This window comes from Cyprinodon tularosa, unplaced genomic scaffold (assembly GCF_016077235.1).
Source record: "Cyprinodon tularosa strain WSP-4 unplaced genomic scaffold, ASM1607723v1 ctg275, whole genome shotgun sequence".
Taxonomy (NCBI): Eukaryota; Metazoa; Chordata; class Actinopteri; order Cyprinodontiformes; family Cyprinodontidae; genus Cyprinodon; species Cyprinodon tularosa.
Genome location: NW_024038980.1, coordinates 506,029 through 517,855, shown reverse-complemented (window position 1 = coordinate 517,855; position 11,827 = coordinate 506,029). Strand labels below are relative to the sequence as shown.

At 36.5% G+C, this 11,827-nt stretch overlaps 1 protein-coding gene across 6 annotated transcripts in view; it reads left to right on the top strand.

The window, feature by feature from the left end:
• The first annotated feature begins 533 nt into the window (after window positions 1–533).
• The window catches only part of acacb (acetyl-CoA carboxylase beta), a 32,322-nt gene continuing 21,028 nt past the window's right edge, over window positions 534–11,827 (top strand). For 2 of the 6 annotated variants that reach the window (XM_038290093.1, XM_038290090.1), the window contains exons 1-14: window positions 534–611; window positions 1,772–2,303; window positions 7,440–7,572; window positions 7,654–7,792; window positions 7,908–8,017; window positions 8,119–8,200; window positions 8,282–8,380; window positions 8,507–8,616; window positions 10,275–10,385; window positions 10,480–10,689; window positions 10,777–10,947; window positions 11,056–11,217; window positions 11,303–11,466; window positions 11,665–11,815. In XM_038290093.1, the coding sequence (XP_038146021.1) occupies window positions 1,792–2,303; window positions 7,440–7,572; window positions 7,654–7,792; window positions 7,908–8,017; window positions 8,119–8,200; window positions 8,282–8,380; window positions 8,507–8,616; window positions 10,275–10,385; window positions 10,480–10,689; window positions 10,777–10,947; window positions 11,056–11,217; window positions 11,303–11,466; window positions 11,665–11,815 (2,154 nt within the window). In that variant the 5' untranslated portion in view covers window positions 534–611; window positions 1,772–1,791. Of the gene's footprint in view, window positions 612–1,365; window positions 1,520–1,771; window positions 2,304–4,341; window positions 4,508–5,039; window positions 5,161–7,439; window positions 7,573–7,653; window positions 7,793–7,907; window positions 8,018–8,118; window positions 8,201–8,281; window positions 8,381–8,506; window positions 8,617–10,274; window positions 10,386–10,479; window positions 10,690–10,776; window positions 10,948–11,055; window positions 11,218–11,302; window positions 11,467–11,664; window positions 11,816–11,827 lie in introns of those variants that run through there. The other 4 variants (XM_038290091.1, XM_038290092.1, XM_038290094.1 and 1 more) reach the window with 4 other exon arrangements.

Here is an 11,827-nt window from a genome sequence, read left to right as displayed (position 1 = left end):
CAAGCCAGTTATAATATGGCTTAATACACTGACAATAGAACAAACATGAGGAGAGTAGGGAAGGTTATCAACATTAATGAAAAATGGTATTATTATTTCTTTACACAAATTTAAACAAACTGTTCAACAAAGAAAGAAACCCTAACACTAACTTATCCAGTTAGTTTTTATTTGCCATGTTGTGAGGCAAATTTGCTTGATAACAAAGACACTGTTGTGTGAAATACCCTTTTTCGAAAAAAGACAATTTACTTAAAAATTATATATAGAGAAAAAACAATTAAGCTTATGTATTATTCTGAATTTTAATATTTTTTACCAGGCCTACCTGCTTTAAATAACGTGCTTTATTTTAGTATCCGAAATTTGTAATATTTGTTATGTTCCTTTAACTGCTTGATATACTAATAGAGATGAGTCGTTTAAATTGAAGTGCGATTGGGACTGAGGAAGAGAGATATACTTGCCGTGAATCGACGATCTTTGCGGCCTACTGTTTATGGGAGGAGCGTGACCTCCATGGACGTGTTTACGTTGCCTGCTGAGAGAAGTAGGAGGTGCATGAGGAGGTGCAGGTCCGCGGGCAGTGGAGAACACACCGGTCGCTAATGGTAGGTGACATTTAAAGCTGTCCCAGAGAGGGGAAACATTAGACCAGCGGTTACAACTGGGCCGACCGGCTACAACTGGGCCGACCGTTATTTTTCTTCCCCTTGTCAAACATCAAGGATTGTGTTTTGAAATAATATATATATATATATATATATATATATATATATATATATATATATATATATATATAGCAGATTTTTTTTTGAGTAAACTGTTAAAAACTTACAGTTTTCATTTTAATAATATATATATATATATATATATATATATATATATATATATATATATATATATAGCAGATTTTTTTTTGAGTAAACTGTTAAAAACTTACAGTTTTCATTTTTAATCCGTTATCATTAAACTGCCCTTTTCGTTATATTCAGACATGATCAGATTGTGTATAAACAAAAATCAGCCTGCAAATGAAAAGACACGTTGTTCTGTCACAATTTGTTATTTTTAACAGTTCCAGGTGATTTTCTCATGTGATTTCCCCCTTAGTCACACAGAGGGGTAAATATGTCATATATTCTATATTGATTTGTACACCTCCCTTTTTATTCATCATTATTTCAGTCAATCTATTAGATTTTTTTATTTTTTATTTAACACGTGAAGTGGACCTCCTCTCAGAGATGACCTTTAGCCCATATCCAGCAGCCACACTTAGCTCTCATGTTTGTCAGCTGTTTCAGGGAGCCTATGTACTGGACCCCGCATGGTTGAGAAATGTCTCCTGGTGGATCCTTCTGCCATTCAGGGACACATATCCTCACGGACAAACTGAGAGGTTTTGAGGGGTTTTCATTAGCCTAATATTTGCCTAACTGCTTTGAGTTTCTGACCCCTTATCACCTCAAAGGAAACATGTTCAGATTAGGACACTATTCAGGATCAAATGCTACAAGTGAGTTTTTTCAGTTTATTGGACCCTTCGCTTCTGCCAGTTTCTTATGACTAAATCTGTTTTTATTTATTATCATTAACTATAATAAATTTTATTGTGAAATAAATGAGTAGACCCTTGATTGATTTTTTTTTTCCTTTACGTTTTGTTATGTTAGAGTGACTGACATTTTTTTCCTCCACGCAATTAAACAGCTCAAGCTGGTAATTTTTCCATTTGCATTTGATTATGTCCATCTTGTTCTTCTTATAGCATCGGGAGGATGCCTTTAAATGTTCCTGCTTGTAGCTTTGGTATGTATCTGGGTATTCCTGCTACTATGGAGAAATAAAACCCAAACAGTAGCTATGCCTGGAAAAAGTCAAGAATCAGCTGAGAAGGAGATTTCCATTGCACAGTCCGACTCTCATGCAGAGAGCCTTTCCCTCTCAGCAGCTGTACCCAAATCGAAATGTATCGATGGCAACAACCCTCCACCATGTTTTGAGTCTACAGGTCTTTCCGACTCAGGAGCGGAATCTGATCATACAGAGGCCTCCTGTGAGGTATTTTCACCGCATCCACAGCTGCAGGACACCCAGAAACCCTCAAAAGCCATCCCACCGAGGCTGAGCTCAAGATCAGAGATGAGAGGGCGCCTCAAGTTCATCCTTGGAGCATCGGAAGATAATTCCTCAGACGATGAAGTACTATTGACAAAACCTCCAAGGGGAGCATCAGCTTCCAAATCCATCACTGAGCAGGCAATTGCTGCTGTGCCACCACCCAGCTCTGTGGTTCTAAAGTAAGAATTTGTCTTCATCAAAGTAAATTTAGTTCCCACCATCTGAGCTCAGGGGGTGTTTTAATGCACTGTCATGTGACGTTCAAACGCATCTGACTAACCTCAAATAACTAACCAGGGATTGTTTTCCAGGTCCGATCTAAAATTGGCTGACCTAATGTAATCGAAGCACATATATAGCGCCTGCTAACGCGTTGTTCTCCTTCTCCGCAAGTGTTATCACCTGACTGCATGGAGCTGTGCTTTTGATGCCTGCCAAACATCTCGGCTCTATTATTGGAACAAGAGCCTGGGCCTGTGACTTTCAGAGTTATATTTTTTGCGACCTGGGTCACAACACAGTAATCTGTTTTTAACAGATTTTTAGATTTAACCCCTTTTTTAATCTGGGTTTTTTTTTTTTTTTTTTTGGTTTCTGCTGCAAAATGTTTTGTTTAATGAGGGTCAGAAGAGTAGTTTAGTGCTCATAGTTATTTGCTCTGCTTGGCGTGCTTATTTTGGTAACCATCATCATGAAAGTGAGAAAGGTAGGATGCAGAATAACTAAGGTCTTTTGTTTTTTAAATGGTGTAGATGGACGTTTATATTACCACAATATTGCACAGGGTTTTATTATAGTTATAAAAAATCTAGAAAAGTATGTCACGTGGCTGTTATTTTCATTTAAAATATGTCAGATTGGTTTCCCTTCTTCCAACTTCTAAAGGACAAATATCAATTAGTGCTTCATATATACAGTGGTTATTACATTAAATTGTTTTAAATGACAACCTTTATCTTTAAAGACACACATCACACCTTGATCTTAGCATCTGGCTTATTGTAATCTTCTCACAAAGAAATAGAATAAAGTAATTTTGTTACTTTTTGGACGTTTTAAATTCTAGCTGTATTTCCTAAGCTAAATCTGGTTAAAGTTTTGAACATAGTCACTAAAACTGCATTTTCTTTTGGAATTATTTCAGAAAAAGAATGACAGAAACAGAGTTACAAACTGAGCTTAAAATGTTCTCATTTATTCTATTATATGCTGTTCTGCATTTGACAAGTTCAAACGTTAAAGTTACAAAATATAGCGGATCCAAATGCTAAATATCCCTAGATCATGTTGACAACCAGAGCTCAGTTTTAACATTATATTTTTACGATTTGGGGGAACCTTCAGTCATACTAGTATGGAATTAGTTTTTTAACTACATTTTACACAGGAGAGAAAGCGGGGGGATAATTATGGAGAAGTTTAAAGCAGGGGAAATAATAAAACAGCATCCCAGGCTTTGAGTCTCATTTAATACATAATATAGGCTAACAAAGGAAAAGTATTAGATTGAAAAGGAGCCAAGAGACCCTTGGTAACTTTAAAGGAGCAGCAGGGATTCACAGCTCAGGTGATAAACCTGTTTATTGGACATATAGCTATGTGAAGTACTCCATAAATCTATTTTTTTGCAGAGGAAGAAGTTGAAAAGAAATTAAGTATATAGTGTCAAACTAGTCATCAAAAGAGCATCCTGTGACCTTTAGATGTGCAGATCTTCAAGATCCAACAATTGGGTAGTTAGCAGGAGCCAATCTAACTTATCAGCATGCTGGTGAGATCATTGAAAGGCAACATAATTCAGGACAGCGGTCCTGGGGGACTGGAGTTGGTTTAACACCCCCCCTCAAAAAACACTGATCTTTCTGACTTTCATTTATTACTAACTCCTCCTCCAGACAAAGAGGAACCAGCATGTATTGAAGCATGTTGTTGTTCTGCACACACTTCAACCAAGACTGAAGATAATAAACAGAAAAGTTGTTTTTTCTTGCATGAATTCAGTTCCTGTCTGCAAAAATCCTGCAACATTTAATTTCAACATACACCTAAAATTTGTAAGAAAACGTGCATGATAAGAAAAAAAAAATAGAAAATTAGAGTCTGGAAGCAACAGATGCATGGAAATAAAAACGGGGAGGAGGGTCTGCTCTGTTGGATATCTGCAGCCAACAATGCGCCTCAGAGGATCTACAGATATTGTGCTGCTGTTCATGTGGGAGGGGGGAAGGGAGGAGGCTCAGCTGCACCCAGGAGGAAGGACTTTATGTGCAGACCGTTTGTTATGATCTGGGAAGAAATAGCTTCAAAAATCCGCTAAAGAGCCTGAGCGGTGTAAAAGGGAGCAGATCATGGAGCGGAATAACTTATTCCCTTACCTCCAGAGGTGAGTGTTTTCCTTCACTCCCCTCTGTCTGTTTGAACTCACACTTGATAGCTGCTGCTACTCGGTTTGGTATGTAAACAATCAGCTTCAAGTTTTAGCAAAACTGCAGAAAAGTAACTCTGATGTCTTTATGAGAACAGAAAACAGCAGCTGGTGCACGCTGTGCAGGCGCCATATAACAGGAAACAGAGTTTTCTGCAGTTCACACAGTTCATTTCACTTTAGCGCTTAGTTTTCTTAAAGGAAATTGTAAAACAAACAAACATAAAAAGCTAAAAAGCAATGCAGTTTATAGTAACTGCGGGCACATCACATAAGAGACATTGATTGACATGAAACGGTGCATAAAAAAGCTGGCACATACCCTCATGATTATGATTAGAGCTCAATCCTACAACAGGTTAAATTCTGAGCCCGTTTAAAGTGACCTCTACCTGCTGCAGGCCTGCCACTTTAAATAACTCAGAGTTGTTAAAAAAAATTATCAGGCTGTATTTTAATTGCATGTTTTACTTCCTCGGTGGAAGGTACAGTGCAAGAGTTAAAGTTCACATAAGCTCAGACATGCAGGAATGCTCCCAGAAACAGCTGGTATAGAGCAAATGGATCTTAATGCATGAAGGCTAGTAGAGGGGAGCTGACAGAATCTATTGGTATGTATGTGGATCAGATGTTGTTATTTATACAACAAATAAACATCTATCTATAAATGCATTATTATTTTTTGATTAATTATGATTTTAGTTGGATAGCTTTAAAAACAGAGTCAGCCCTAAGCATAGGCAAAATTACTCTTTTTCTCAGGATCCCCAATCATTATAGGGGATGGATAATCATTGTTATCATTATTGATATATTTTAGACATTGTTAATGTTGCTTTAACTCCAATAAAAAAAAAATGGATGGACTCCAAATAGCTCCACTAATCTTTATCTTTGCAACAACTGAATTAAGCCTAATTAACATGTCCACTACCTCTGAAATGTTTTTTGCTTTTGTGATCGGTATTATGTTTGAGGGAAGTCTCTGCTCATTTAGTGTTTGCTCAGCCCTGTTCACCTGTAATGGTTACTTAAATTAAGGTCTGGGTCATGTTTCTCTTAAAGATTTTTTTTTATTTGACTTTATTTTTGTGAGTCAGAGGCTAAGACATCTGGGAACCAGTTTGATATACAGTACTGCTATTGGGTTAAATGTCTTCTTTGATTATGCATGGGTGGTTTGATATGGGAGATATTTGTTATTTTAACCTTAAATAAAGATACTAGGGATGTCCCAGTCCAACACTGATATCTGATATTGGTCAGGTATTAGTTAAAAAACAAATATTGGAATGAATCCACTTGCATGCTCCACTTTTATCTGATTATGTTTAAAGTTTATGATCCCATTGGTTAATTTGTTCTCTTACCCTTGGTTTTGAGTAATATTACTTGATCAAATCTTTATAACATCTAATACATATTAAAAAGTATGCAGAATTCCTGATGTTAACATATCTGGTTGATAACAATATAGGTAGATACTCAAAGCTACAATATAAGTACTGTATAGAAAATGAAAAAGAGTTGCACTATTAACAATTAACAATAATTCTATGGCATTTGCACCTTTATATTAAAACATGCAAAAATATTATATAGCTAATAATATTAAAATATAATTATGATTTTTAACTGTTAAAGAAGCAACCTGCTAGGATATTGAAATATGTTATTATAACTCTGCAAATGATAACCTTACAATGGATTTATTTAATGTTATTGAGATTTGGAAACATACCGTAGACCTGATCTTTTTTGCCACTGTTTTCTCTCTAGAATACTTCTGGGGGACTTTACAAGCTGATATTGGAAGGTTATTAATACTTATCTGCTCTGGTAATCAGCCTAAAGTTAGCTGCTCAGTAGGAATGGCTGCTAATAGCTTCAAAACTGTAGTTTTAAAATAGTGTCAGCTTATTTAGAGTACTAAGTAGTGCTCCTTTACTGTAGCTTTAGTTTGTCAGAAAAATCTATATTTCCTTAATGTAAGGGTAACATGTGTTTGCCCTGTATAAGCCAGCCTGACCAGCAGTGTCGAGAAACAGGTGGGAGAGGGGCCTGTATATCTTTCGGGGGAAATTCTCGTTGCTCCAGAATGGGTTTTGTGGGTATGTTGTTAAAACTATTGTGAAATTCAAAAATAGTATGATGAAATTAAATTAAATAAAATTTTGCTTTTAAAGCTTTACTGGTAATTAGTTAAATGTGCATAAACCTAATTGCCTAACGTTTTAGTTGTGTGTATAATTTGGCTTTAATGTTCGATAGCTCATACATTTCAGGTTAAAAAGTATTTGTTTTTTACAAATTTAATTATTTTTTCTTTTATCTTACATTTTTGAGGCTTAAGAGCTCTTTTTGAGTTTTAGTATCCCCTTAAATATTTTATAAATTTCATGTTAAAATATCTTTCTCAGAGTTAAAGATAATACTTGGAAACTTTCCCAATTACTCAATATCACAGATTGCTCTCTAAGGAGCAATATACTTATTTAGTCCCCTTGCAAAACATTGTGTTCTCTTTCAGTAACTAAAGTGGGATAAAGGTTAAGGTCTGCAAAAGTGTGTCATTTCTTTGATATCTTCTCATTTTGTAACTTCAAGAACTGTTGACTACTGATAAAAAGTTAAATAACGAGTAAATAGATATGTTTTCCTTTTTGGTTTCTAATACAGAATTACATAAAGGTTACATTTTGGTGATAAGATAAGAACTTTAAAAAGTACAACCTGTCTCTGTAAATGACCTTCATTTCAAGTCTTCGATTTGAATTCACTCCTATTTGACCTCCTTAACACTGACAGAAAATGTCTTGTTTACATTTTTGTGGGAGTTTTTTTTCCTTGCAGCTGGTCAAAATACAGACCTTTAAGTTTTCCTTTTTAGGCCTAGCATGTCTGGTCCTCACCTGGTGAAAAAAGGACGTGAACACAGAAAGATGGATCTCCACAGGGATTTCACTGTAGCATCTCCTGCTGAGTTCGTCACTCGATTCGGTGGCAACCGGGTCATAGAAAAGGTATGAATAAAAGTTACTGTTTGCTTTGTTTCCGTGAAAAAAACAGAAAGATCCAAACACTGATCAGTTTCTACAACATAGGTGTTGATCGCCAATAATGGTATTGCTGCAGTGAAATGCATGCGTTCCATCCGTCGCTGGTCCTATGAGATGTTTCGTAACGAGAGGACGATCCGTTTCGTGGTCATGGTCACCCCTGAAGACTTGAAGGCTAATGCAGGTACTCTTACTCAGACGTGATTACAAAGATCTGATCCAAGTTTAACTGGACGATGTTGATCTGAGGTTCATTTGTAAATCCTTATAGTTGTTCCGTTTTTTTTTCTCTTTTGCAGAATACATAAAAATGGCCGACCATTATGTGCCTGTGCCTGGTGGCTCCAATAATAACAACTACGCCAACGTAGAGCTGATTGTAGATATTGCAAAAAGAATCCCAGTACAGGTATATCCCTTACTCCGTCTACCTTGACATTCAACCTTTTTATTATTTCTTATCTCTGTAATCACATATTTTTATCCTTGTGTTTTCTTTTTTCTGTGCAGGCTGTGTGGGCTGGCTGGGGCCATGCATCTGAAAACCCAAAGCTGCCTGAACTCCTGAACAAAGCAGGGATTTCATTTTTGGGTAAAAGCTTTTTGAAAGCTTCATGTGTTCATTTGATCTAGACTCTTCTCTTCATCCTCCTAAATCTGCTGTATTTCGCAGGTCCATCCAGTAAGGCCATGTGGGCTCTTGGAGATAAGGTGGCTTCTTCTATTGTTGCCCAGAGCGCTGACATTCCCACACTACCATGGAGCGGATCAGGTGATCCATTACTTACCTTCACTGTCAAAGTTCACTCTGTTCTATTAGTTCCTAGACAGTGTGGTTGAATATTTATACACTCTGTCTTGTTGTACGTCTGTTTATATGCTTATATGGCATGTCCAGGTCTGAGAGTGGAATGGACCGAAGAGGACCAAAGACAGGGTCATGTAATCAGTGTTCCTCAAGAGATCTATGCACAGGGCTGTGTCCGTGATGTAGATGATGGTCTTGAAGTAAGTTTGTTTATGGAATACAAGTAATCGGAATAATCATGATTAATAGATTATTGAAAAAATCGTTGACTAATTTAGTAATCGATTAATCGTTAACTGGAGTATAGAGACTGTAAAAAATGCCTTTAGTTGGCAGAACAACCCACTTAGAGCAGTAATTATATCAAGATTGTAAAGAAATATATAAACATTTTTCATTTAAGATAAGAAAAACTTTTTCTTTCATCAGTATGCTCCATCCAGAACTTCTCAAGTGGAAAAGTTTTAGTTTAACCTGGTTTAATTCTGTAAAAAAATCTTTAGGGAACCATTGGCTATCCAATTATTAATCAATTAATCGAAAAAATAATCAACAGATTAATCGATTTGAGAAATAATTATTCGGAGACAGATGACAGAAAAAGCTTGAAAAGTAATTCATCTTTGATTTTGTTCCTATGATGAAAACAACAGGGGAAGTATTAAAACTCTATGGTTTATTTGGATTAGGCCTTAATCGATTGGATTATTGGTGATTAATCAGTTTTTGAGATAATCATCAATGTGTTTAGTAATTGAATCGAATTGCTAAATAGAAAATACAGATTTTAAAGCAATAAAGCCCAAACTGTACAGAAATGCATACTTTTTCCATCAAAGTTTAAAACATCTATATAAATATGCTCTGTCCAGTTCTCCTGATGAGATATAGATTTAGCTTCACCTTGTTTAAAATCTGTAAAATAAAAAAAACCCCTCATATTTATCACCTTTTGCAACCCAAATAATACATAAAAAAAAGAAATAGCCTATTTATTCAGTTAAGCAAAATTATCTTTTTTTGTATATTCCACAATTTTTATGTAGAACTTGTTAATTGAATCTTACTGTTGTGACCATTGAAATAAACTTTGACATTTTTTTTTCCATTTAGGCTAAAAGTCATCTTAAATGTGCCATAAATGTATTTTTATTCATAAGTTTAAGACTATTGAGGAATGTTAATTCATTAAAATTAGCTTTCATACATGAAATGATTCATCAAATAATCAAAAGGTTCATTGATTTCTTACTTATATTAAATAGTTACAAGCTGCAGCTCGGAGTTGGCTAGTTTACAGCCCATAACAGCACCTCTCTCCTTTCTAAAATTCTGCACCCACAGATCATTTCATTTCGGTTTTATTTTTGAGACCGTTTTTTTTTTTTCTTAACTCGAACATTAGATGTTTGAAATGGTTTTGACCAATCCACCCTCTGAATGCAAGACAGAAAAGGCCTTTTTTTCTTACTCACCTTTGCTCTCCTTTAATCTGTACTCTTTATGGTGTACTGACACTAGTTCTTGCTGCTCTTACTGTATGGGCACGTTTGGACAAGTAGCTGCTTTGTTTCCTACTAGATTATTAAATTCTATTGTCCTTTGATTATGATGGATGGATAACAGATTATATTTCATACTCACGGTAAACAAAAAGTAATGACTCGCCTGTTAAAAATGGTATATGAAAAATTTATTAACTCTAATAGGAAGTGACATTGTTCTAAGAAGATCAGTCTGAGATTATGAAATGAAAGATGTTTAATTTAAAGATTCTAATGCATCTTTTTAAGGGCTGACAATAAGTGTTGAGGTTAATGCTTTCAGCCAAATCTTAAAATATGTTCTCTCTGTTCAGGGAGCTGAAAGGATTGGTTATCCAGTAGTTATCAAGGCCTCTGAAGGTGGAGGTGGAAAGGGCATCCGGAAAGTTGAAAATTCAGATGATTTCCCAAGTTTCTTCAGACAGGTTTGTGTTCTCATTGTTTGTCAGAATAAAAACCTTTTCTTATTTCAAATGAACTCCCTGTATTCTACTCCTGTATTTTTCTCTCCGAGTATAGGTTCAGACAGAGGTTCCGGGATCTCCCATTTTCATCATGAAGCTGGCTCAGCATGCAAGGCACCTGGAGGTGCAGATACTAGCAGATGAGTATGGAAATGCAATCTCCTTATTTGGACGAGACTGCTCAATACAGAGAAGGCACCAGAAGATCATTGAGGAGGCTCCCGCCACCATTGCCCCCACCTCAACATTAGAGCAGATGGAGCGGGTTAGCTTATCTCTCTGGTTACGTTTATTTGGCCCAACCAAAGTTTTGCTCTATTTAAAAAAGTTATTTCTTCTCCTTTTTATCCAGCATGCAGTTCGATTGGCCAAGATGGTGGGCTATGTTAGTGCCGGTACCGTGGAGTATCTCTACTCAGAAGATGGAAGCTTCCACTTTTTGGAGTTGAATCCTCGCTTACAGGTGGAACATCCATGCACAGAGATGATTGGAGATGTAAACTTGCCAGCTGCCCAACTGCAGGTGACCTCCCAGATGTGATTGAAAAGAGATAAAACATATTCAAGTTTCAAAACGCAGCCCTTCCTGGATCTGGACAGCGATGGAAGGGTTTAACTGTTTTTTCTTTAGATTGCAATGGGCGTCCCTTTGCACAGAATTAAGGACATCCGAGTGCTTTATGAGGAAAGTCCATGGGCGGACACCATCATTAATTTTGAAACTCCAGAATGCATTCCAAATCCAAGAGGGCACGTCATAGCTGCTCGGATCACGAGTGAGAATCCAGACGAGGTATAACTTAATATAATCAACACCTCAACACGCTGTTTTGCTCGTGTGTTTTCAATACTGATTATGGTCATGGGCTCATTCTCAGGGGTTTAAGCCCAGCTCTGGCACTGTGCAGGAGTTGAACTTCCGCAGCAGTAAAAACGTCTGGGGTTATTTCAGTGTCGGGGCTACTGGTGGCCTCCATGAATTTGCAGATTCCCAATTTGGACACTGTTTTTCTTGGGGAGAGAACAGAGAGGAAGCCATCTCGTAAGCCTCTTTTTGTTCTGATGCTGTATAATGCTCATATTTTTCCTTTGGTGCTTTTTACCTTAAAAATAAATAATGCAATATCTATACTGATATCCTAACAACCAATCATTTAAAAAACCAAAGTGGAAATTAAAGAGTTTGTCAACCTTGGTTGGACTTTTTCAAATACTAAATCGGCATGTGGATGTTCCACAGAAACATGGTGGTGGCTATGAAGGAGTTGTCCATCAGAGGGGATTTTAGGACTACGGTGGAATACCTCATCAAGCTTCTTGAGACTGAGAGCTTCAGAAACAATGACATCGACACTGGCTGGTTGGATCATCTCATTGCAGAGAAAGTTCAGGTCAGATTCTTT